Raw genomic sequence first — 26,666 nt, forward strand, 5'->3', positions numbered from 1 at the left:
TGTAGTGTAAACATAACTTTTACATGCACTGGGAAACCAAAAAATTCGTGTGACTCGATTTATTGCAATATTTGATTTACTGTGGTGTCTTGGAACCGAACCTGAAGTATCTCCAAGGTATGCCTGTATTTAGATTATGGTTGCAATCATGCATGCATTAGAATGAACAAAGTATTGGTTCTTTGCAGCAAGAGGATCATTGTTTGCAGAAGTATTGGGGGTTTCACTCCCAAGGCTCACTATGAATCCTTTGATAGTCAAACAGTTCTCTCTGGAAGTTCTTGGTCATTTCTCTTACAGAAGTTCTCTTCCTCTGTGGTCAGCAGCTGTTCCATTTCCACAGCATCGCTTCCATCAACTTCATGAAATCTCACGCTTTTTGCAAGATTTGCAGTTTCATTCATAACCATTTGCTTTGTATTTGCGTGGTTAAATGTTAATAGCACCTGACAATCAGCTAGGGACTGATTTTGGTGGGGATATGTGGTGGTTGAGAGGGAACTAACCTGTAAATATTGCAGTGGCTGGCCTTTGCTTACTGTGTGTACTTTGGGCCTGAGAGTTTCAGATATTGAGTACTCAGAGGACTGGAACATCCCCATTTTAAACTTGGGGAAATGCTCATTGAGGCTCTTGGCTCAGGCTTACCCAAAGTTTCACAGCCAGTAAGGACAGCCATGATCAAGAGTCTAGAGTTCTTTACCAGAGTTTCTGGAGGTGGGGATACAGATAGTGAAGGTGGAGGAGGCTGAGTTGATGATGAACCTAAGCTCCAATTATAACATCATCACGATAGGGCTCTCTCTCAAGAAAGAAACAAAAATACTGTCCTAGGATGTCTCTTGCAGGGGGTGAGGTGGGGAGAACTGCCCGCTCATAGACCCAAACTGTGTGTTGACCATAGGCTTGGGAGTTCACATGAATTAACTCAGTTTTATAGCCATCCTATGAGCTGGGTGTTGTTACCACCATCTCATCGTGAGAAATGTGATCCTCAGATCAGAAGCCGAGTGACAGACTCAGGTCACATGGCTGGGAGGTCTCAGAGCCCAGATCTGACTTTCAGTTTTACCATTCTCATTCCTTTTGCTAAAACCACACCTCCTGGCAGTCTTCTGGATGCAGCGCTAATCTGGTGTCAGCCTCCCAGTGGCCCCCGAGGGGTTTCTTTCCCCAATTTAGCACAGGAGGGTTTTGATTGAGGCTTGTGTTAGTATTTCCCACACTTCAGCAGTTCTCTGGCCTGTGTCTCTGCCGCCACTTTTTGCCATCAACGTATAGCACTTGTGCTATTATTTACTTAGTGTTTTGCTTTAAATCATTTCACTTTTTTTAGGACAGATGTGTATTTTAGGCTAAAGAGGAAATCTCTTATCAGGTGCTGTAACTAGAAGAAAGTCATAAAAATAAACGTCATGTAAATAAACAACATCATCAATCTAGCTAGAAACTTGCTCGCTGTTGAAAAGGGATACAATTTGTACACCCATGTTCATAGGAGCATTATTCATAATACCCAGAAGGTAGAAGCAATGCAGGTGTCTGTTGGTGGATGAATAGATCAACAAAATGTGGTCTATACATCAAAGGAATATTATTCAGTCTTAAGAAGAAAGGAAATTCTGACATATGCTACAGCATGGATTGACCATTAAGACATCATGTTAAATGAAACAAGCCAGTCACAAAAGGACAAATATTGTATGATTCCATTTATATGAGGTTCCTAGAGTTCCTAGAGCCAAACAGAGACAGAAAGTAGAGTGGTGGTTACTAGGGTCTGTAGGGAGCGGGGAATGGGGAGTTAGTGTTTAATGGGTGCAGAGTTCCAGTTTCTGGAAATGGAAAAGCTCTGAAGATGAAAGGTGGCTGTGGTTGCAATATGAATGTACTTAATGCCACTGAACTGTATACTTAAAAATGGCTAAAATGGTAAATTTCCTGTATACTTTGCCACAATAAGAAAATCACTAAAAATCAGATGTCTTGTTTTCTATGTCCAATAGAAGGTTGAAGAATGAAAATCAAAAGGACAGAAGGCAGTGGTAGCAAGAGGTTAGAGACAATTTAGTTCTAAATGGACGCTTCTCCTGGTTGCCACCGGGATTGAGAAGGACTGAAAAGTAAATGACTTTTTCATGGTGTGACTCAGTAGTTTATCTAATGGCCTGTCCGGGGTGTCACTTACTGCCCTCTCACAGATCACCAGGGAGAGCAGCTCCTGTGTGGAGAGACACTTCACTAGGGCTGGGGTGTGGCTCTCCCAGGCTGGGGAGTGGGAAGTGGCTTGCCTTCCTCCCTACCAGGGGGACTGAACAAGGACCTGACACACCCCTAAAGTGGAAGCATCTGGAATGTTTTATAGGGGAATTGTAGTCAGGGAAGGCTTCCCAGAGTAGGCAGGACTGGGCCCTAAGGGATGGAGAGGAGCTAGCATGCCACACAGGTATGTGTGTGTCAGAGCAGGGAGATGGGGATGAAGATGGCAAGCACATCCCAAACTGGGTGGAAGTAGAAGTTGGATGGGGCTAGACCATGAAGACAATGGGAGCCACTGCTGGCTTTTGGGCTGGGGAGTGTCTTGGCAGTGAGTTCCAGGATCTGGAGGGCAGGGCTATGTAACTGGCACCCCCAATTGAGGCCGCACATAGTAAGGCTAGCACAGATCCAGGATGGAAAATAGAGGGGCTTTTGGGGTGAGCAGGGCTTCCTCCTGGGCCCTGAGAGCAGATGCTGGTGTTGTAACCCTAGAGGTGGCCAGGAGACCTTGGAAAGGAAGGAAGGGCCTAGAGGTCAAGGGCTTCATCATGGCCACGGAAAACCAAAGTGTGGAGGAGGGCAAGAGTTTGTCCAAGTCACCCAGCAGGAGTGTGGCCGAGGGGTCAGGACACAGGCACACGGGTGTCCCTGCAAAGTCTTTGCACTGCAGCTGGGGTGGGCCTGCGCTTCCCCGAAATCTCCCTGCCCTACAAGGAGCAGCTCCCCTCCTTCCCCACACAGAGGCTACCTGAGCTACCTGTGGGCTGTGCTTGAGCAGATACAGCAGGGCCTCCAGTGTTGGGGCAGAGAAGAGGGAGACCATGTTGGGACCTGCTTCTTTCTCCCTGTTGCTTCACCCCCATCGCAGCTCTGGGGGTAGAAAAGCACATTCCTGAGTCAGAATTTTCCCAGGGAGTCTGGCTGGGGCTCTGGCAAGAGAGAGCACCCTGTCTCCCCACCAACACACACAGTCACTTCCCCCTGTTGCTTAGGGTTCTGCGAAGGAGGTGACTGATGTAGGACAGGCTGGTCCAGACCCCAAGGAGAAGCTGGCCAGCCTTCCAGCCTCACAGTTCTGGCCATGTTTTCTGAGCTCTGCTCCCAATGAGGCCTTTCTTCAAAGGGCTCTGCACTGGGTAACTCTGGGCCAGGCCCTTGTCCTCCCCAGGCCTCAGGCACCCCATCTGTGAAACCTGGGGGCTTCATGGAGCACTTCCCGTGACTCTGCAGCATTACCCTTGAGAAGCCCCACACCACCCCGTGAAGTGGTACTGTCATTGTCTCCATTTTACAGAGGGGAAACTGAGGTTCAGAGAATTTCCGTCACGTGCCTAAAGTTACCTAGCCAGGACATGGTGGGCCTGGGATTTGAACCTAGGCAGCGTGACCCAGCCCTTGCCTGAGGTCCTTGCCGTCATCCATCTCATTGATCGTCAGGTCAGGCAGGGATCATTCTCCCTTTCCTACACAAGGGGAAACTGAGGCCAAGAAAGGCGAAGTCTCTTGCCCAAGGGCACAGAGCTGAGTGGGTCTTGGACCCCGCTGGGTGCCACATGGGCCAGCCCTCCTCCTCCTCCCGGCTGAAGCCCAGCGTCTCTGCAAATGTGCGGCTGCCCGCAGGAAGTGCTGCAGGCCCTGAGGGGGTTAGGTCAAGGGGTGAGCTGGGCGTGGCTATCAGTTCAGAAGGAACAAATAGGCTTCTTCCAGTGAAAGAAGAAGAGAAGTGGGAACGTGCGGTGCAGCTGTTGGGTGAAGAGAGCAGAGAGAAGTGCAGGGGCAGGGGGGTCGCCTGCCCGCAGCACAGAGGTCCCCAACTTCCCCTTCCTCATGCAGAAGGCGGCGGCGCGACGGCGGTGAGACAACAGCTGCACAGGTCAGCCCCTCTGTCTGGGTCTCTCCATGCCCCACTCCACCCAGATTCTGTCCTGACCCTTGGGTTCCCTAGCAGGCACTGGGCACGCCCCTGCCTGGCTGGTTGCTGGACTGGTGACATCCGTGGAGCCGCAAGGTGGGGACTCACCTTCATTCCCTTCACCAGTTCCTGGGCCCCTGATGACAACCCCAAATCTCAGGAATGTACAGGTCTATGTTTTTGAAAAAAGGCATTTAAATTAAGGAGTGGTTGGGTGCTGGGTTCAAATATTTATCCCCCCCACCCCCCTACCCCATGTGGCCTGGGGCAAGTTATTAATATTATTTATATATATATATATATTTATTTATTTTGGACTGCGTTGGGTCTTCGTTGCTGCGCACGGGTTTTCTCTGGTTGCAGTGAGCAGGGGCCACTCTTTGTTGCGGTGCACGGGCTTCTCATTGCGGTGGCCTCTCTTGTTGCGGAGCACGGGCTCTCGGCGCGCGGGCCTCGATAGTTGTGGCATGTGGGCTCAGTAGTTGTGGCTCGCGGGCTCTAGAGCACAGGCTCAGTAGTTGTGGTGCACGGGCTTAGTTGCTCCGCGGCATGTGGGATCTTCCCAGACCAGGGCTCGAACACATGTCCCCTGCGTTGGCAGGTGGATTCTTAACCACTGCGCCACCAGGGAAGCCCTGGGGCAAGTTATTGAACTTTGCTTTTCTGGACCTGAGTTGCCTCATCTGTAAAATGGGGCTAGTCCAGTAACCTGCCCCCCAGGTGACAGGTGTGAGGGCCTGGCACAGAGTTTATGTTGGGCAAATCAGAGCAGGTGCGGTTCCTCTGAGTGACCTGGAAGGGAGCCTGGGGACTGTGTGTCTCAGGCAAAGGCTCTGGACCTGGCTGGGTCACAGACCCCCTGTTGGGTGCTGGTGGAGCCTCCTTTTCCCTGCCTGTGAAATGGGGCTGATAATGGCACCTGTCAGGACTTTACTGCAGAGACCACAGGTTCACTTTTCACCCAGGCCAGGGGGAGGCCAGAAGTGGGGACTCCAGCCTTTGGTTGGCAAGAGCAGTTGTTGGGAGGGACAGGTGGGGCCCTGTCCAGGAATGCAGTGGCTCAGTGAACCCTGGCGCTGTTGGGGAGAGGGTGGGCTTCGGGGGTGCACAGCCAGCTCTGGATAGGAAGGCAGGGCTTCCCAGCTCTCCGGCTGAGTGTAGTCCTGGCTGGCAACCTTGGGTCAGAGCCTTAGATTCCCTGGAGTGTGGATCATGGAAATGGTTGTTTGAGTCTCTCTCCCTGGGAAGTAGATGACCTTGGCCTCATTTTACAGATGAGAAAACCTGAAGCACAGAAAGGTAAAGTTCCTTGCCTGATGTCAGACCTCAGGCGCTGAATACTGGAACTAGTTATCGAATTTACATCTTCTGAAGGCTCTGTTCTGCTTTCCACTTGTCTCCTCATCCATACAGCAACTCAGACACCAGGCCATCTTTAGGAGGCTGCAGTGCATCGTGGGAGCGAGCGCTTGACTTGGAGTCTGGGTTTGCGTTTCAGCTTGCCCACTGGCCTGCTGAAGAACCCCGGGCAAACCCTTGTGTGGTATTCAGTTTTGCCACGGTCAGTTGGAACCTTCTTGAGAGTCAGGTAAGGGATTCCTGTTTTCTAGAGGAAGATGGCTGAGGGTGTGGGGTAATGGTGAGTGGTGGTCTCTCTGAAAAGATGGGGAGGGGGGTGTTGGAGGTTGCAAGCAGAAGTGAAGATTGTGGTTGCTCCTGGGAAATGGGGTGGAAACCACAGCTTCTCTTTGGGTGCTTGGTGGGGGGGATGTCACTTCTGCTTTGGCCTTAATTTCCCCAGCTGCATGGTGGGGTTAAGCTCCTCTTCCCTCTGTGTTTGCCTGGCAGAAGCATGGCCAAGGGCCTGGGGACCCCGTCTTAGGGTCCAGACCCTGGAGGTCAAATCCACACCACAGTCTGCACCTCAGTTTCCCCATTCATACTGTGAGGGGGTCTTTTCTACACTCTCGGGTTCTCAGTTTTCTCACCTGAAACATTCCAAATGGTTTCATTCAGTGGCTTCCTTTGTTCCCCCAAATCGTTTCCCTCAGTCACTGAGGTTTTGAGAGGGTAAGTGAATTGCCCAAGGTAACACAGCCAAATAAATAACCTAATAGCCAAATAAGTAAGAACCCGGCACTCTATGACTCCAAAGTCTTTATTCTCTTTTATTTATTTATTTATTTTTATATAATGTAGGTATTCTTTTTAAAAAAAATATTTTAATTTTATTTATTTATTTAGGCTGTGCCAGGTCTTAGTTGCAGCGTTCGTACTCTTAGTTGTGACATGCATGCAGGATCTAATTCCCTGACCAGGGATCAAACCCAGGCGCCCTGCATTGGGAGCATGGAGTCTTACCCACTGGACCACCAGGGAAGTCCCTTTATTCTCTTTCAAAATAAACACACATATAAATAAATAGTGTTAAGACAGATGGATAACTAGCAGGAAACAAAATTGAATTTGTATTTCACACTCCAGGATCAATACAAATGGACTGGAGATTCCAATATAAAAAAATGAAACCTTAAAATTACCAGAAGAAACTTAGGAGAATTCGTTTATAGTGTTGGAATGAGGAAGGTCTTTCTAGCTAAAACTCAAAATCCAGAAGCCCAAAGAGAAAACACTGGTCATTTTTTTACATAAAAATTTTACATTTAAAAAAGACCCACCTGGAAAAAGAGACCATATGTAATGTCAAAAGGCAAAAGACAAACTAGGAAAGATATTTGCAACTCATGTAATAGACAGAGAGCTAATTTTCCTATTATGTAAAGAGTTTCTAGAAGTTGATAAAGAAAAGTCTAACCCAATATCAAAATGGGCAGATGTTGAACTTGCACATGTGGGAAATGAGGCAAGTACAAGCACAGCCAAGCTGTTTGTAAGAGCCAAAGATTGGAACCAGCACAAATGACTATTAACAGGGGGCTGGTTAAGTAAGTTATGGTTTATCCCTAACATCACACTGTGCAGATATAAAAGAGAAAGTGGAGGCTCTATAGGTACTGTTAAGGAAAGCTCTCCAAGGTTATTTTCAAGTATACAGAGTATGCTACTTTTTTTTTTTTTATAAAATGGGGGAACTCATATTTGCTTATATTTGTATGAAGAAACTGATAAAGACGCACAAAACACTAATAGCAGTGGTGACCTCGGGGTGACTAATTGGGAACTGAGTGGTTAGGTGACACAAGAGTCAGGAATACTTTGCCTTTTGCACCATTTTGTATTTATTTATTGTTTATATTTGAAAGATGTCAATTTCTAACCCATCTAAAGAGTGAATAAAAATTGGGAAATGGATAACTATAACATATGGGTAACTTTATAAAACACAGATGCACAAAACAAGTAGGCCCAGAATCTCACCTCACCGAAGTGACCTTGATGTGCTTCTTCCAGATCTTGCATCTATAAAATACAATTTTTACAAGGATTGGATTACATCGTTTTGCAACATGCTTTTTGTTTCTCATAAGCAGTCTGTCACTATTATTTTTTCAATAACAATAAATAGTCATTTGGAATATTTTTAAAATCCTAAGCATTAAAATATTTGCTTTTCTGTTGTGAAGGTAGTACATGTTTGTTGTAGAAAATTCAAAGAATACAGAAAACATTAAAAAAGAAACCCCCTCCCATAACATTATTAATATTTTGGTGACCATTCTTCTAGATATCCTCATAGATTTAAACATGCATATAATTTTCCATAAATGTGATTATATTATATGTGTTATTTTTAACCTGTTCTTTCTGCTTAGTGATATGCTGTGCTCCTCTTCTATGTGGCTACTTACATCATAATTCTTAATAGTGAAATGGAAATCCATCGTACTGTATTTTTTTAACTTTTAATTTTGAAAAAACAAAAAATTCACAGGAAGTTGCAAAAAAGGTTTTGTGTACGTTTCATCCAGTCTTCTTCAATGGTAACATCTTTCACACCTAAGGTACAATATCAAAACAAGGAAACTGACTTTGGTACAATTCACAGCCTTTATTCAATTTCATCAGTTTTTATGCACTGATTTGTGTGTGTGTGTGTGTGTGTGTGTGTGTGTGTGTGTGTGTTTAGTTCTATGCAATTTTATGATGTGTAGATTCTTGCAACCACCATCACAATGAAGATACAAAACTGTCCCATCACCACAAGGCTCCCTAGTGCTGCTGCTTTACAGAAACACCCCTCATCCCTAACTGTTGGCAACCACTAATTTGTTCTCCGTCTCTATAATTTTGTTATTTCAAGAATGTCATATAAATCAAATCATACTGTATACAACATTTCGAGATTGGCTTTTTTTTTTCCTCAGCATGATTCCCTTGAGACCCATCCAAGTTGTGTGTAACAGTATATTTTTCTAATTGCTGAGTTGTAGTTCATGGTACAGATGTACCTGAGGTTGTATAACCATCCACCCATTGAAGGCACATTGGAATTGTTTCCAATTTGGGGCTATTGCGAATAAGGCTGCTATGAAGTTCTCATGTGCAGGTTTTGGTGTGAACATGAGCTTTTATTTCTCTGGGGTAAATGCCGAAAAGTGCGATTGCTGGGTCATATGGTAGGTGCATGTTTAGTTTTTTAAGAAATTGCTGGGCTTCCCTGGTGGTGCAGTGGTTACGAATCCGCCTGCCAATTCAGGGGACATGGGTTCGAGCCCCGGTCCGGGAAGATCCCACATGCCACGGAGCAACTAAGCCCATGCGCCACAACTACTGAGCCTGCGCTCTAGAGCCCGTGAACCACAACTACTGAGCCCTTGTGCCACAACTACTGAAGCCCGCATGTGTAGAGCCTGTGCTCCGCAACAAGAGAAGCCTGCGCACTGCAACGAAGAGCAGCCCCCACTCGCTGCAACTAGAGAAAGCCCGCGTGCAGCAACAAAGACCTAACACAACCAAAAAATAAAAAATAAAAAAAATAAAAGATAAATAAATTTATAACAACAACAACAACAAAAAAAGAGTGGAGCACTAAAAACTTAATTGCCTGGAACTTCCCTGGTGGCTCAGTGGACATGGGATTGAGCCCTGGTCCGGGAAGACCCCACATGCCATGGAACAACTAAGTCCGTGTGCCACAACTACTGAGCCTGCGCTCTAGAGCGAGCCAGAGCTACTGAGCCCACGTGTCACAACAAAGGATGTCTGCGTGCCTAGAGCCCGTGCTCTGCAACAAGAGAAGCCACTGCAAAGAGAAGCCCCTGCTCGCCGCAACTAGAGAAAGCCGGTGAGCACCAATGAAGACACAATGCAGCCATAAATAAATAAAACAAATTGAAAATAAACTATGTGTGTGCGTTAAAAAAAAAACAAAAAAACCCCTTAATTGCCTGGTAGGGCTTGGTGACTGGTGAAGCTTCACCATAAGCTTGGTCCTGGCTGTTTTATCAAGCAGCACCAAAATGTCAGTAGCTACAGGATACTTTTCTTAGAATGGTCAGTTCTTCGGGGAAGAATTTTCTCCTGTCTTGGAACGTCATTGCCTGGCTGCTGGCAGTGTTCTGGAAGCTCATTGGAGGAGGATGTGGGGAGGGGATATGGCTTAATCTTCCTGTACCAGAATGGCACCTCACAGATTCTCTCTGGTGCACTGTCTGCAGGGAATGTAGTTTGTGTTGGAGGGTAGGGTTGAGGATGCAAGAGTGGTGAGGAAGGCTCCTGGATGCTCCAGGTGGCAGAGGAGATCTGGGGACCCAGCTGGTCATTTAAAAAACTCACAACCAACAATCCCCCGTTTTTAGCCTCACCCTTCATCCCACCTTCAGAGGTTCCCGATGCCTCCAGCGTTCAAATGCTCCCATGATTGTGAGGCTTGACCTAGCTGGCTTCCCCATGTCCCCTCCCCGATACCCCCACCCACTTTACTCACCTTTCCTTACTGCAGCTTGGGCTCAACGTCTTATGGTCTGCTAACTTTTTTTTTTTAAGCAGATGGCCACCTGCTTTGCGGCCTCCAGAGTTTCACTGATATCTCTCACCTGCTGTTGTCGTCTTTCCCATTGTTCTGTCTTTTGTGGCTTTGTGTCTGTTTTATTCATTCACTCTCATTTTAGTGGAGTTTCGGGGGTAGGCATAAATTTGCTATGTTTAAGCAGAAGTTTATTAGTTCATTTTAACTTTAAAAAAAATAAATTTATTTATTTATTTTTGGCTGCATTGGGTCTTCATTGCTGCGCGTGGGCTTTCTCTAGTTGCGGCGAGCGGAGGCTACTCTTCCTTGCGGTGCATGGGCTTTTCACTGCGGTGGCTTCTCTTGTTGTGGAGCACGGGCTCTAGTTGCGCGGGCTTCAGTAGTTGTGGCACCCGGGCTCAGTAGTTGTGACATGCAGGCTCAGTAGTTGTGGCTCATGGGCTCTAGAGTGCAGGCTCAGTAGTTGTGGCGCACAGTCCTAGTTGCTCTGCGGTATGTGGGATCTTCCTGGACCAGGGATCAAACCCAGGTCCCCTGCATCGGCAGGCGGATTCTTAATCACTGTGCCACCAGGGAAGTCCCTATTAGTTAATTTTAAAACCGAGGGAAATGAGGGCAGAGAGGGACAGATTCTTTTTTTTTTTTTTAAACCGAAACATTGAATCTATTTTCACAAATTTGAACCTGACATCTTAATTCATAACTAACAGCTGCCATAGATTCTGGCAGTCACAAAAATAAGTGAAAATGAAGACAAGGTTTCAAAGCAAGTGTTGAATACAGTACTTAACAATATGTTCAAATCACATTATAGTTTAAAATGGGCTTTGGGGGAATTCTTTGTGGACAAAGGCAGTGGTTTTCCTGATGTCATCCAGCTGTTGTGATTCTTGGTGGCCTCTGACCTCCCACGACTGTCATCAAAACCAGCCTTCTCCTGAAACTCTTAGTCCTCGTTTTTTTCTCTGCTCCAACTTTTGGATTCCCCCAGCTGCTGCTGCTGGCAGTTTAATCAGAGAGGGACAGATTCTTGCCCGAAGTCACATGGTGGGTGAATGACAGGGCTGGACAGGATTAATGACAAGCAACTCCCAATGTTCCCCTGGGTAAGGTCAGAGCCCTGGGGAGGCCCCCAGAGATACCATTTTTGGGGAGGAGGATGTGTCTCAGGCAGAGCTGCAAATGGCAGGGTTTACCAAATGGTCAAGGATTCTGAAGTAACAGAGACACGGCTTTAGGCATCCTCACGCAAAGCAAGACGCTTTGCTCTCTGAGCCACGGTTTCCTCATCTGTGAAATGCAGGAGTAGTGAGGATCAAATAAGATGCTGCACATCCTATTCTTGGGGTATGCCAGATGCCTAGAATTAGAGGTGGCTCTTTTACCGGGGTGACAAAGACATGCACCTTTTCCAGGGTGGGAGCCAGTTCTTGGAGGAGACTCGGTACAGGACATGGATCGCTGCGGGGCCCTTTTCCTCTGCCTGTGCCTCTTGATGTCTCAGAGCAGAACAGAGGGTAAGAGGGCTCCGCTGAGCTGCAAGAGCCATCCTAGCCTGGACCCCTGGCTGTGACACATCACAGCGGGGAGGCCTCAAACCAAGGGAGATTGAAAAGGGGCACTTAGGCCTCCTGGGGCAGCAGGAGGCTGGGGCGGAAGTCCCAGAGGCCATGGGGCGGGAGGCGGGGCAGCTGCAGACAGAGGCTGGGGCAGATGTCTGACTCTCTCCTCACAGAGGCATCCCAAGAAATCTTGCGCTGGATGGAGAGAATGGAGATGGCAGCCAGGAGCCGGAGCCTCACTTCTTTTGCTGAGTGAGTTGGGTGTCCCTCCTCGCCCGCCCAGAGTCAGCTGTGCCTCCACCCCCAGCTTGCACCTTGAATCCATGGCCCAGGGTTGGTCCAGTGTAGACTGTTAATTCTTTTATTCAACACTCATTTATTGAGTAGCTACTGTGTGCCCGGCACCAAGCTCTGGAGATGTGGGATAGACACATCCCTGTCCTCATTGCGTTTACTGTCTGGTTTGGGGCCCTTAACCATGGATGCCATGAAACCAGGTGCAGAATCATGGGTCTCCATGCATTTTTCTGGGAAGGGGCTCCAAGACTTGGGCTGGGCTCTCCAGGGTCTGTGACCCAAAAGCCTAGTAGCTCAGGGTGAGAGGCCGATGCTGATGACTGACCAGGGAAGCATAGGGCTGTGGGGTACTTCAGTCAGTGGGGAGCTGCCAGGGAAGGCTTCCTGGAGGAGGTGTCAACAAACTGGGACCCAAACAAGAGTTAATGGAAGAAGGAGATGGGCGGGGTTGGAAGGTAAGAGGCCAGGAACACTACAGGAACACTGTAGGCAGAGGTCTAAATGTGGGAGTGACAGGGGTGTGGGATGGGGGAGGCTGTGGAGAGCCCTGCTCGCCTCCATCCTTACCCCGGGCTCTGGCCATCTCTCTCACTTTCAGGCTCATCCACGGCCTAGAGTCAAGGCTACTCAATGCCAGCTTTGGGGGCCACAACCTCACCTTGAGGACGCACACCATCCAGACACTAGCCTTCAAGCTGGGCTGCAACTTCACTGGCCTCTCACTGAGAAGTGCTGCTCTGGAGCAGGTCCCCCATGTCAGAGGTGGCCAGGGATTAGGGGTGGCCAGAGCCTCTACCCCAGAAATCCTACGGGGGCTTAAGGTCTGGACTTTCCCCAGGGTCCATTGCCCACCTTCCCACCAATCAGGGCTGTGCCTTAATAGCTGTGAGTTGCCGCCTCTGTAAAATGGGGCTGATGTTCTTCATGTGAATGATGGAAAGGGGGTGCTTGTGGCCCCTCAGGGGCAGCGTCCTCTTCCTGCTTTTGCAGGTTCCTGGGGTGAGGCAGTCGTGGGAGAGGCCAGGGGAACGGGACACTTTTGAGGGCCCTGGTATGATTCGTGCTGAATACCTGGGTGCTGATGCTCCATCTTCAGGGCCCCAGTTGGGTGGGATAAATAACCCAAATTCAAGACCAGAACAGCCTGAAGGGAAGGCCTGAGATCGGGGAAAGTTTGGGTGGAGGTGCAGCCTGGCAGGAGAGGGTTCTGTGGGTGCAGGCTCTAAGGTAGGAAAGGCTCGGTGCAAGGCTGAGAGGGCTTCCTGGGGAGTGGGGAGCAGTGAAGGTGTTGTGGTGGGTCTGGAGGCTTCGGACACCAGGCGCAGCCTGTCTTTGGCCCTCCACAGGCCCAGGTCCCGCTCGCCATGCAGTTCCCAGCTGAGCTGACCCGGGATGCCTGCAGGGTGCACTCCAGGGAGCTGAGTCTCATCTGCATCTGCTTCTCCAACACCCGCTTTTTCCAGGTCAGGGCCTGCTGGTAGGCCAAGCAGGGTGGTTGCGGGCTCCTTCCTGGCGGGCACTGCAGGCATGCATGCCACCTCCTGGCCTCTGGGCAGCGACCAGCCTACTGTGCAACTTCAGTCAATCAGTGCCCCTCTCTGGGCCTCTGTTTCAGCAAAATGGAAGGGAGGCATGATTATAATGTGCAAATGAGACCTAAGAAATCTACTGTTTGTGTGCCTCTCCCTAGGTGGGAGATAGACAGGTACGTCGCAAGATCTTTGTCCTCAGAGAGCTCTCTATCTCAACAATTAGACAGGTACCTTAGGGACTTAATTTTAGCTTGAGGTTGATTATAACCATAGAGATTCAAAGGGATGGATGAGTCAGGGTGGGGTCAGGATGGTTCCCAATGAGCAGTCCTGGAGGGCTTCTGGAGAAGGTGCCTTTTAACCTTGGCTTTGAAAGTGAGTTAGGGTAGGGTGACATGGAGGGTATGAGGCTGGAATTCACTTAACAAATGGGAGGTAATGGTGGTGGTAGTGAGAAGACAGGGTTCCAGGTGGAGGGGGCAGCATACGCAAAGCCTGTGAGGCTGGCGCAGCTGTACAAGTGAAAGCCATGTTGCTTGTTCTCATCCAGGGAGGAGGGACTGGAGAAGGGGGCCTCTTGGACCTCATCCAGGGTCTCCTCACGTCCCCTCCAGTCGGTGCTTCTTCTCTTGCCCTTCCAGAAAGACATCAATTCATCTGTGCTCAATAATTACGTTCTGGGGGCCCAGCTGAGCCATGGACAAGTGAGCAACCTCAGTGAGCCGGTGAACATCAGCTTCTGGCACAATCAAAGCCTGGTATTGTTGGGGCCACCCCCACATCCACCCCACCCCTACCCCCTTGTGGCTGTCCTGTCTAACACTGGTTTGATCAAACCCAGACTTGTGGAACTATCTTACAAACAAGCTGCTTTAAATCTATCATACTTTGAAGATTCCTGCCAAAAAAAATGAGAGAGAAGCTTTTACACACTGCATTTGTCAGGATTCTTTGAATTGCACATGATAGAAAACCAACTCAAGCCAGCTTATTGGCTCATGTACATGAAATGTCCAGGGCTGTTCTAGCTTCAGGCACAGATATGATGCCATAATGGCTCAGTCTCCATCTCTCAACAATGGTTTCCTGCCTTGGCTTTCCACTCTGCGGCAAGATGGCAGCTGAAGTGTTGGACCTCCTTCCCCTTTTCTCAGCAGGCTCTTTCTTGCCAGTGCAAACCAGAATCCCATAACGGATTCTAAAGGTCCAGCTGGGTCATGTGTCCATCCTTGACCCATCACTGTGTCCAAGGGGATGGAACATGTAGATTGGCCAGACCTGGGTCACATGGCCCAGGGACTGGGCTGGATTCATTTGACCTGTCATTGGGAGAGGGATGGGTCCTCAAGGAAACTACAGATATTGATGCTGAAAGAAGGAAAAAGGGCTGCTGGGTGGGCACAAGCCCTGATGGCATTCCTGAAAAGCCCCAGAGTCTCTACACTCTGGCCCTATCTTCTGTCAGCCTCATCAGGACCGCTCTGCACTCCCAGTTTCTCCACTCTCCTTTCCTTTCATTCTTCTGGGCTTTTGCCCCTGTTATCCTTGCTTCACTTCTGTTGAAATCTGATGTGTCCTCTAAGGCCTCAGTGCCCCAGTTGTCCCTTCCCTTCTCCGGACTCCTCTGCCTTTTCCTCCATGGTCTTCCATGGAGTGCCTGTTTCATTTCCCTCACCTTTCCACCCACAGGGCTTGGCATCAGGGTTTTCTGTAGATGACTCTCTCTCTACCCCACTGGGATGGGTCTGGACTGTCATCGTTCCCCATGGGGAGGAGGGGAAAGCGGACATTGATTATAGAGCACCTACTGTATTGGCCAGAGCTGGGCACTCAAGATTTCTCATTGCCTTTGATTATTCCACCATCCTTGTGACTTGAGTATAAATGATCCCGTTTTGCAGATGAATAAACTGAGGCTCAGAGAACCTCTGTGACTTTCCCAGGTCACTCTCAGAGTCCGTGGTGGAGGTGGGGCTGGAATCTGGTCTGTCTGATGCCAAAGCCCATCCAGTGCCTGGTAAAATGTTGACAAGGGTGCAGCTGAGTCACCTTTGGCCCCCACAATTTCTAGACCCTCCCTGATCCATGGCCCTCCCCTCCACCCCTTGGATGCACCCAATTCCAGCATCTCCCCTTAGGAAGGCTACACGGTGACCTGTGTCTTCTGGAAGGAGGGAGCCAGCAAGCACCACTGGGGGGCCTGGAGCACTGAGGGCTGTCGCACAGAGCAGCCCTCACCTTCCCAGGTGCTCTGCCGCTGCAACCACCTCACCTACTTTGCTGTTCTCATGGTATGTGTGCATCTAGCCTGGGTGAGGGTGGTCAGAGCTGCAGAGGGCCCCATATCCAGGACAGAGGAGAAAGGCAAAAGCTGGTGCAGGGGGCAGAAAATCCAACTCAAATGGGCTTAAGGAAAAAAAAAACAACACCTTGTGGGTTCATGTTCCCGAAAAGGCTGGGTTAGGCTTCAGGCATGTCTTGATCTAGGGGCTCAATGTCACCAAGATAGGACTCTATCTCAGTCTCTCAATTGTGCTTGCTTTGCGTTAGCTTAGTTCTCAGACAGGATCTCCCCGTGGGCTTATAATATGGCTGCTGGCATTTCCTGTTTTATGTCCTACTAGGTTCAGGTCAGTAGAACGAGAGCTCTCTCACCGAATTCTGCCAGCCAAAGCCATGGGACTGAGTCCCACAGGCCTAGAGTGTGTCCCATGCCCATCCCTTAACCAATCACTGTGGGCGGGAGGAGGGAAGGCTCTGACAGGCCAGGCCTGGTGCACCTGACTACACATAGTAGGAGAAGTGGAGGGTCCACCCACGTGCGGGAGTGAGGGAGGGGAGGAAGAGGAGTTCAGAGCTGGGAGGCAGAAAAGCCACTGTGTCTGCTGTGGCTGTTTGCAAGTCAGGACCACGACTAGGATTGTAGGGTAGGAGGGCTTGAAGCTGAGGTCTTGGAAGGTATCTTTGATTTAGGCAGTCGAGGGCATTTCCATGCTTCTGGCCCCCCTTCCCTCCCACAGCAACTCTCCCCGGCCCCGGTCCCTGCAGAGTTGCTGGCGCCTCTCACATACATCTCCCTGGTGGGCTGCAGCATCTCCATTGTGGCCGCGCTGCTCACCATCCTACTGCACCTCCATGCCAGGTATTCCCCTGCCCTCGTGCTGGGCCTGCCCACCCACTGCTGCTCAGCACCCCTCCTTCTTTCCTACTTGGGCCCCCAGAGTCAGGTGGGCTTTTCCAGAGTGCAGAGGCTGGGAAGTAGGAGACCAGCCTCCTTGTGTGTGGCTGTTGTTGGGTCCCTGCCCCTCTCAACCTGTGTCCCAGTCATTATGTGTCTATGAGCCCAGGGGGTGGTGCTGCCTGGTGACGTCCCGGTCACAGAGGGCCACATTCCCACCCGCAGGAAACAGAGTGATTCCATTACACGCATCCACATGAACCTGCACGCTTCGGTGCTACTCCTCAATGTCGCCTTCCTGCTGAGCCCAGTGCTGGCCCTGCCCCCCGTGCCTGGGCCAGCATGCGTGGCACTGGCTGCCACCCTGCACTACGCGCTGCTCAGCTGCCTCACCTGGATGGCCATTGAAGGCTTCAACCTCTACCTCCTACTTGGGCGCGTCTACAACATCTACATCCGCCGATACGTGCTCAAGCTCTGTGCCCTGGGCTGGGGTAAGCACGGTCTCCCTCTCCCTTGCTTCTTGAGGCTTCCAGCCAGACTGGGCGTCTGTCCCCTCCTGTCCTCTTTCTCCTCCACTGCCATGACCACTGGTCACCATCCCTGCCAGCACCCACCGCCACTTCCTACATGACTATTCTTATCACCACTTCCACCTCCAAAGCATCTGTCATCACCACCTCCAATACCACCATCACCTCCACCATCCTCATCCTTGTGTTCACCGCCATCTCTGGTACCATCGTCATCGGCGTCTTTATCACCATCCTGGCCCCTCTCTTTATTATCTGTTTCCTCGCCGGTTCCCAAACCCTCTCTCCCATTACCTTCCAGCCATCACCTCCCAGTGGGACCACTACTACTGCCGCTACCGTTCCACCCTAGAGCCCTCATTCATGTCAGCCTTCTCTAAGACCACCAGGCTAATTGTTCTGAGGCTGGATCACGTGACAGCGGCTGGGGACTCAGAGCGAGCTCTTTCCCTCCCCTGCCCCCACCCTCCGCTTGCCCAGTGGAGTCCTGTTTTAGCAGCCCCAGGAGTCCATGACCAGCCCACCCCTGGGGTCTCCTGACAGACACTGAGCCTCTGTCCCACACCTCAGGGGGCCCGGGCTTCCTGGTGCTGCTCCTTCTTGCCGTCAAGAGCTCAGTTTACGGACCCCACAGGATCCCGCTCTCCGACAGCCAGGGGAATAGCACGGGCTTCCAGAGCACGTCCATGTGAGTGCGCTCAGGGCTGCGGCAGGCTCCCTGGCTCTGGCAGCAGGGCCAGTTGGTCCTGGGGCTCTAGATAGGGTGCCTTGTAGGCGAGGCACTGGCTGCAGGGCAGGGAGGGGGCTGCTGCTTACACGGGGCGTGGTTTCCAGGGGGCTTTGCCACGCCCCTTCTGCTGGATCTCCAAGGTCTCCTGCAGGACGGGTTCACTCTCTATGCTAGTTCTAGGAAGCACATGGGCCTCCAAGGCCAGGCCGGGACATCGGGGGGCCTCTGCCCACTGGCCGCTGGCGGCCAGCGCCCCTCTGGCTCTCAGGCCCTGCGCTGGAGCTCAGCCTGTGCCTGGCTCTTCTCTCTCCTCACGTCCGTGCTTCGCTCACGCGCTTGGCTCTGGCTCCCCGTGACCCATGCCTGGCATGGCACCCCCAGCCCTCCAACCCTCGTAGTCAGAGAAGAGAGTGTTGTGGGGATTGGGACACCGCAGGCACCGGGCTCAGAGTGTATGTGGGGAGGGGGCCCAAGGCGGTTTGGGGCACAGACTCTGTCGCCCCTTCCCGTGCCCTCAGACATTAACCTTTTTCTTGTGATGAAATGTTTCTAACAGGCAACATAGAGGGAATAGCTTAACAACCCCCTGCAGACCCATCACCAGCAGTTGGCCGTCTGGCCTTTTTCCCTCTCCTGGCTGACACCAGCTCAGTACGGCTGAAGGCTGGCTCTGAATCCTCACAGCAAGGAGCAGGCCCCATTGTCAGCCCTTGTTTACAGTTGGGGAAACCGAGGCACAGGTGGCTGAAGAACCCTGCCCAAGGAGACCCAGCCAGTTGAGGTCAGAGCTGGGACTTGGCTCCAGAGCCCGGCCCCTAACCACTGCCCATCCCAGCCTCTGGGAAGTGAGGGCTCTGCGCACGGAGTGAGGCTGAGATGGGGTTAATTCCTCTCTGTGAGGGTCGGGGTGTTTTCTCAGAGGAAGTGTGACTTAGGACTCTTTAAACGTGTGTTTTTATTGCATAATAAGTGACATGGCAAAAGAACTGCAGTGATGCTTCCACAGAACAGGAAGCACGTTAATGCAGGGATGTTAGCGAGCTCCCGCCCGAAGAACCATCTTCTTCCTGGTCTTCCTCACCTCTCCCTCTCCCCTCTCACCCTGGATTTTGTGACTTTTAATCTCCTGCATTTAAAAAACCCTTAATGGGCTTCCCTGGTGGCGCGGTGGTTGAGAGTCCGCCTGCCGATGCAGGGGACACGGGTTCGTGCCCCGGTCCGGGAAGATCCCACGTGCCGCGGAGCGGCTGGGCCCGTGAGCCATGGCCGCTGAGCCTGCGCGTCCGGAGCCTGTGCTCCGCAACGGGAGAGGCCACAATAGTGAGAGGCCCGCGTACCACACACACACACACACACAAAACCCCTTACTATATATATATGTAATTTTAAAAAATTATTTTACATTTTTTGTTTTATTTTTTAAGTTGAAGTATAATTGACATATAACACTTTATTAATCTCAGGTGTGCAACATAATGATTTGGTTGTATATATTGCCAAATGACCGCAACAATAAGTCTAGTTAACATCTGTCACCAGACATACAGAATTGATTTTTCTTGTGATGAGAACTTTTAAGACCTACTCTCTTCGCAACTTTCAAATATGCAATAGAGTATTGTTAACTGTAGTCATCGTGCTGTACATGACATCCCCAGGACTTATTTATTTTATAACTGGACGTTTGCAACTTTTGACCCCCTTCACCTGTTTTGCACCCTGTCCCCCGCTCCCTGGCCTCTGGCAACCACCAATCTCTTCTCTGTATCTATGAACTTGTTTTTTTTGTTTGTTTGTTTTAGATTCCACAAGTAAGTGAGATAATACGGTATTTGTCTTTCTTTGTCTGACTTATTTCGCTTAGCATAATGTCCTCAAGGTCCACCCATGTTGTCACAGGTGGCAAGATTTCCTTCTTTTTATGACTGAATATTATTCCATTGTGGTTTTGTGTGTGTGTGTATGCCACATCTTCTTTAACAGCAATTTTTAAAAACCTTGAAAATAACTCCAATGCCCACTGACAGGACGCAGGATTAGTAAATGCGATAGAGCCACCCCTGTCAGACGATCATCTGGCAGTGAAAAGGAATGATCCACCACCACACTCATCCACTTGGATGAACCCCCAAAATCATGTTCAAGGACTCTGACTGCAGTGAAAGGAGCCCAAGCAGGTGATCGTGACAGTTAGGGGCACAGGCTCTGTGCTTAGACCATGGGGCTTCAAGTCCCACCTTAGGCAGGTGTGCGTTTCTAAGCCTCATAGGGTCACCATGAGGATCGTATGGCTGATTCACGGGAAATCACGTGACCTGATGGGGTCAAAGGCAGCACCTGCCTTGAAGGTGTTTGGGGGAAGCAAAGAGCATGAAGACCTCACCGAGGGTCTAGGACCAGGGCTGGGGCCACTGCCAGGTATCTCTCTGATCTTCCCCTCTGCCCTCGGTGGAGTTTTCCTGCCACTGCCCCGGCCCCTCAGTCCACACATGGAGAGCGCCCCTCCACCGAGCTGCAAGTTGCAGCAGCTCAGGGAAGGGCCGGTGGCCCAGTCCAGGTGGGGAGGGGCTCCTGGCACCGTTGCACGAAGATGGGGATGAGATGATGATAATCGTGTGGTGGGTGGAAGGAGAAGTTTCCAGCAAAGGGGAGAAGTTTCTAGCAAAGAGGACCATGGACTATATGGTGCAGTCAATACCTTATAAGTTGACAGTTGGGCTGGCCGTGGAAGGGGGGAGGGTTAGTTGTTCAAGGGAGGAGAGAAAGAATTTTCAGGTGGGTAAAAGAGGGTAAAGGAGTTACCCTCATGCAGGGGCTTCAGGCAGGGGGCTGAGGTGGCAGGTGGGTCCTACCTGGTGGCCTGGCTGGAAAGCTGAGCCCAGGACTTCACCATGTGTGCAGTCAGGCAAGAAATGACAGGTCTGAGCCGGAAGACTGGACCGGGTTCAAGAGGCAGTCCAGAGGCCCGGGAGACCGTGGCTTCCCTGCCACCAGCCTTGGGAGCCACACCAACCCCAGCGCTTCACCCCTCCTCTGCAGATGCTGGGTGCGGGACCCCTGGGTGCACGGTGTTCTGGTCATGGGCTTTGGTGGCCTCACATCCCTTTTCAACCTGGTGGTGCTGGCCTGGGCGCTACGGGTCCTGCACAGACTGCGGGCGCGGGAGAAGGCGCTGGGCCCCAGAGCCTGCTGGGATACCGTCACCGTGCTGGGCCTCACCGTGCTGCTGGGCACCACCTGGACCTTGGCCTTCTTCTCCTTTGGTGTCTTCCTGCTGCCCCAGCTCTTCCTCTTCACCACCTTCAATTCGCTCTACGGTAGGGCCTGTGGTTGACGTGGAGGAAACCCCAGGGGGGTAGCGTACAGCTGCTACATGTTTATTACTGAAGGGCTCCAGGTCGAAGGGGTGAGTCGGGCTGAAATCTGGGCCCTGACAAGCTGGTCTGGGGCTACACCCGCCCATAGGAAGGGGCACCACCTTGTACTTTGCACAAAGCTAGCCTATGGGCTAGCGGTGGCTGGTCCTCCAGCTCCTACGCCCGGTCCCTTCTGGCCTCCTACAGGAAGGGCTTCTGAGAATTACTGCTGGGCCTCAGGGAGGCCTCACTTACCCCAACCAAGGAGGTACCTGGATTTTGGAGGAGGCCCCACGCTGTTCCTGCGATGCTTCCACTAACCAGTCTTTTGCGTGCAGGTTTCTTCCTCTTCCTGTGGTTCTGCTCCCAGAGGTGCCGCTCAGAGGCAGAGATGGAGGCATCCAGCTCCTCCCAGATGGTGCACTAGTCTGGACTGTCTGGACCTTCTGGCCTGGAGTCCCCAGCTTCTCTGGCTGCCTGCAGCCGGAGGCCCTGGCTTCCACTTGAGAAGATGGCAGGCCAGCTGCCAGACACCAGAGGCCACTGTTCCCTCCAGGGGGCCTTTTCCACCTCCATGCCTTCCCCAGGCCCAGAGGGCAGCGTGTTGCTCTCCGTCCCCAGGCATTCTGCTCTGGGGTGGGTCCAGCCCCACCTGGGGGCAGCAAACTTGCCCCTGGTGCCTGGGCCCAGCTGGCCAGGCCAATGGCCAGAGCACTGGCCTGGGAGTCAGGAGGCCACGTTTCAATGCCTTTCTGTGGGTCTCACTGTCTGACCTTGGGCGTGTCATTTCTCACTGACCCTTGGTTTCCACATCTGTGACATGGTGGCAGATGGCTCTGGTCCTGCCTAATCCCAGAGCTTTATGCAGATTCAATGGCACCAGGGAGGAGGAGGTCATAGTGGGGTGGGGATCCCCACCCTGGCCTGGGCCTGCCCTGAAAACATCTGCTGGGCCCTGCTTCCTTCCTCTGGGAGAGGGTCAGCCCTGGCCGGGGGTCCCCAGCCCAGCTCTTAGAGACCCACCCAGTGTGTGAGACCTCACCAGCCTGTACTTGAGGCCTCTTTTCCTTTAACCCCCAAATTATGATGACTCTAACTCCAAGTCCACCCTTCCCAAAGATCAGGAAATCCAGTCCTTTCCAGAGGCTCCTCTTCCAGTGTTCCCCAGACCCCCATAGGCCATTAAGACCAGCAGCTGGGACCACAGAGCTTCCTGGAGGTGGGAGGGGAGCGCCTCTTTCCCCTCCGTCTGAGCTCCAGTGACTCAGCTATTTGAGCAGGATTGAATTTCACCTGGGAGGTGTGAGGGTGTGGGTTCTAAATCCCAAGCTTGTTTGTCTGTTCTCTTGGAGTTGCTGGGCACCTAAAGTATTTATAAATTATACAAGTCTTTTGTCAGGCTTCCCATTTCAGTTTCCTTTCTGTTTGTTTTGTTAGCTGTCGCAGTTGTAGAAAATCACCATTGCCCTTGACCTGTCCTGTCAGGCCAAGTGGGAGACCACTCATGAAGCGGGCACCTTTCCCAGGCTTCACACCAGGGGGCCCTGTTGGCCAATGTCAGAAGCCACTGGGTCCAAAACCATGTCTGGTGATGCTGTGGTCGCCTGTCTGTGGATATGACACACCAGATGGAGAGGCTCTGCCTCCAGGACTGCACCTGCTGGGTGACCAGCAGGAGGAATGCTAGCACTGCCTACACAGCCATTTCTCTCTTTCCCAACGCAGCCACCCGCTCTGGCTTTTGGGGTCTTTTGCTCTGGGCATACCTGGCACTAGAGCGCTGGGCTGGGATAGGCTCTCAGGGCCCCGCTCCGAGCCATCCGATAGATTGCAATGACTTTGAATGTCACAGGGAGGGAATTGGAGCCGGATCCCTTTTCTTCCTGGGGGATCCTCTGCCCTCTGTTCATTTCTTGATATGAATAGCCCTTCACTAATTGGTGAGTGGCTCAGGCTCCGCAGACTGCCTGGGCTCAAGTGCCACCTCTGTCACTTGTAAGCTGTGTGACCATGGACAAGCCACTTCACCTCTCTGTGCCTGAGTTTTCCCATCTGTAAAATAGGGGCAATAGTAGTACTATTTATTTTTTTTTAGTAGTACCCATTTTGAAGGGTAAATAAAATAACCCATATAAAGAGGCTTAGCAGAGGGTAAGTGCTCAGTAAATGGTTATTGTTATCATATGTATTTTGTTATTATTATTAACAGTGTCAACTGAGTCTCAGAGGCCGACCCTCTAAGGTCCAGGTCTGCTCGGCCTCACAGGCCCAGCTCCTCGCTCAGTGTATCCTGTTGTCCCTCGGCTGTGCTACCTCCTCTCCCACTTTCCCCAGAGCTGCCTTTGGTCCAGCCTTGCCGGCCTTTTGTCATTTTAGGGACATTCCTCACATGGTACAGGCTCCAGGCCATTGCCACCTGTCCCCCTACCCCTCGGTTCCCAAATCCTCTGATCTATCTAAATTCTCAGGGGCTCAGTTATCGTGCCTCTCATGAAATCTCTCCAGTTTTCCCACAGAGGAGGTCTCTCTCCCACTCCGACTCCAGCAGAGTGTCCTCCTGCTTCTCTCAGGGTGATGTGAGCCCCCATTCGCGCTCCTAGTTTGGCCTGCCCTAGCTTGTACTAGGCTACCCAGGCCTTGGGGTGGGTCCCGTCCCAATGCGGGTGCCGAGGATCATGGGCACCTCCTGCCCCTCTCTTGGGCAGCTCCGGGGAGTGGTCCACAGCCCACTGAAGCAGGGCCTTGCCTGGGACCCACCCCAGCCCAGACCTGGCCTGTTAGATCCTACCAAGCCCAGGGCTGCCCAAGGGAGGATGTGGCCACAGTGACACGGAATGGTTCTGGTAATTCTAGGAAACGGCCCTCAGCTATGTGGCCCTGAGCCTGGCTGGGGTTCAGGCGCTGGGCAGGGACCACTTCCCGGAAACGCCCTAACCGGGTGGGGGGCAGGGCCGAGGGAGCCGCTGATGGGTCTCGGTGCCCTCCCCTCACTCCCAGCGGGGTCCTGGCCTTGCCCAGACTGGGCACCGGGCCCAGCTGTCAGGGGCTTCCAGACTTAGAGGGAAGATGGAGCGGGAGGCACCTAGGGCTCACTGCTCAGGGCCAGAGTCTCCGAGGAGGCCTGTGGTGAAAGATGACAAGTTGAAGCCAGAAAGACCACAGGCTAGCAGCTTCTGTGTTGCTTTGTTGCTGTTTTATTTTTTTCAGAAAGATGTAGTGTGCGTATGGGGGGAGGAGGGTTGAATGAGGGTTGCCTGCTAAAACACAGGATGCCCAATTGGAGGGACAGATACAAAAAAATGTTCACTGTTTATCTGAAATTCAAATTTTATCCTGTAGATCTCTGTCTACTTATTTTTTTCTTTTCTTTATTTCTTTTGCTAAGTCTGGCAACACTCTTAGAAAGGAGCATTGGCTCTGGAGTCTGGGATGTGCACTCTTTACCCTTCCAAGTCGATCCACCCTGTGCTGACTGGGGACCCTTCTGCCCACTGAATGAGCCCTGCACTCAACTCGAGGCTCCTCCTCCAGGGCTCTTATTGCCAGCCAAGGTTGCCACCAGGATGCTCAAGGGCCCTCCCATCAACCATGGTGCAGACCAGCCTCCATCCACCACAGAGCCTCTTCACAGGCCTCCCTGCCTCCCCACTCCCAGTCTGAGCTTGACTCAGAAGCCAGAGGGAATTTTTTCATCCTGTAACCTGACCATGACCCTCTCTGCTGAAACCCTCCTTGTAGTCAGACTCCCCTCTGGAGCTCAAAGACCCAGGGGGTCTGACCTGTGCTCACTTCTCCCATCCATCTCCCACCATTCCTTCCTCATCCTCCTTGCTTCTGCCACCCTGAACTATTAATACTTCAAGTTTCCTGAACAGGTCCTTTCTCACCTCCAGGCCTTGGCACAAGCTGCCTGGAACGCTGTCCCTCAGGTCTTTCATTTGCAGAAAGATGGCAACACACCCTTATGATCTCAGCTTTGCAGCCTCTCCTGATCTCCCTGTGTCTGGACCAGGAAGCTGCCCCTGACCTGTAAAATCTAGGATGGGGCCTTCTCTCTCCTCCATAGCCTTTGTCCTTCCCCCATGACAATAGTTATTTCTCTCTCTTACGAATGTCCGTATCATTTCAAAAGTGAATTATCATCTGCAAATTTACTTTGACAAATCTTTTAAAAATTGATAGACTAGGGAGACAAATCCACCAGCAGCATGGGCTATTTCAAATGCGTCTCTTAATTATTGATGGCAAAGCTGAACAAATTAGCCAAGATATGGAAGATTTGAACAACATAAGCAACAGACTTGATATAATGGACATTAATTGAATTTTGTCTCCCATGATCAGATTCTCCTTAAGCGCTTATGGACTATTTTCAAAAATTGATAGTATACTAGATTAGAAAGCAACCTCAAAAAAAATTTCAAAGAATTGCTATTAGAGCACATTCTTTGACCTCAGTGCAGTGGAGTTAATAATAACAAAAATATAATTTAAAATATCCCTACATATTTGGAAATTTATCACTGGGATAAACAAATTGACCAAAGGAATGGAAAAGAGAGCCTGGAAACAGAGGAGGCGTGAGTGGGACTCATTTATGACAGTGGAAGCTGGCAGACCAGAGAGGGAGGAACCATGTGATTTAGTAGAGCAGGTAAAATTGGTTATACGTGTGGGGAAAAAGTCCACTTGAATCTCTGCTTTACAGAGTACTCAAGAATCAGCTCTAGGGACTCCCCCTGGCAGTGCAGGGGCTAAGACTCTATGCTCCCACTGCAGGGGGCACGGGTTTGATTCCTAGTTGGGGAGCTAAGATCCCATATGCCGCGTGGGGCAGCCAAAAAAGAAAAAAAAGAAAGAATCAGCTCTAGATGGATTAAGGACTTACATGTCACAAGTGCAACTTTAATACTGTTTGAAGAAAATATAGGTTAATATCTTTCTGACTTCAGGCTGGGGAAACAACTCTTAAGGTAAACACCAAAAAGGTGTTAACCATGATGAAAATATGCAACTGACCATATTAAAAATAATTTCTGTTTGAGATAGAGTCACAGATGTAGAAAACAAACATATGGTTACCAAGGGGGAAAGGGGGAGAGGGATAAATTGGGAGATTGGGATTGACATATGCACACTACTATATATAAAATAGGTAACTAATAAGGACCGACTGTATAGCACAGCAAACTCTTCTTAATACTCTGTAATGACCTATATGGGAAAAAAAAAAACTAAAAAAGAGTGGATACATGTATATGTATAACTGATTCACTTTCCTGTACATCAGAAATGAACACAGCACTTTAAATCAAGTATACTCCAATAAAATTTTTTAAAAATTAAAAATAATTTCCGTTCCCCAAAAGACACCTGAA

The 26,666-nt window shown here is 50.7% G+C and overlaps 1 protein-coding gene across 11 annotated transcripts in view; it reads left to right on the forward strand.

The window, feature by feature from the left end:
• The window catches only part of ADGRG5 (adhesion G protein-coupled receptor G5), a 24,267-nt gene extending 1,573 nt beyond the window's left edge, over positions 1-22,694 (forward strand). Inside the window, exons 1-13 of one of the 11 annotated variants that reach the window (XM_067018497.1) lie at positions 3,959-4,132; positions 5,585-5,759; positions 11,516-11,617; positions 11,836-11,914; positions 12,558-12,780; positions 13,306-13,422; positions 14,133-14,249; positions 15,630-15,782; positions 16,512-16,633; positions 16,895-17,163; positions 17,773-17,890; positions 20,972-21,249; positions 21,627-22,694. In XM_067018497.1, the coding sequence (XP_066874598.1) occupies positions 11,554-11,617; positions 11,836-11,914; positions 12,558-12,780; positions 13,306-13,422; positions 14,133-14,249; positions 15,630-15,782; positions 16,512-16,633; positions 16,895-17,163; positions 17,773-17,890; positions 20,972-21,249; positions 21,627-21,715 (1,629 nt within the window). In that variant the 5' untranslated portion in view covers positions 3,959-4,132; positions 5,585-5,759; positions 11,516-11,553 and the 3' untranslated portion in view covers positions 21,716-22,694. Of the gene's footprint in view, positions 1-3,946; positions 4,133-5,584; positions 5,760-11,515; positions 11,618-11,835; positions 11,915-12,557; positions 12,781-13,305; positions 13,423-14,132; positions 14,250-15,629; positions 15,783-16,511; positions 16,634-16,894; positions 17,164-17,772; positions 17,891-18,488; positions 19,763-20,971; positions 21,497-21,626 lie in introns of those variants that run through there. The other 10 variants (XM_067018502.1, XM_067018496.1, XM_067018493.1 and 7 more) reach the window with 10 other exon arrangements.
• The last annotated feature ends 3,972 nt before the right edge of the window (positions 22,695-26,666 follow it).

The sequence above is a fragment of the Kogia breviceps genome, chromosome 18 (assembly GCF_026419965.1).
Source record: "Kogia breviceps isolate mKogBre1 chromosome 18, mKogBre1 haplotype 1, whole genome shotgun sequence".
NCBI lineage: Eukaryota > Metazoa > Chordata > Mammalia > Artiodactyla > Physeteridae > Kogia > Kogia breviceps.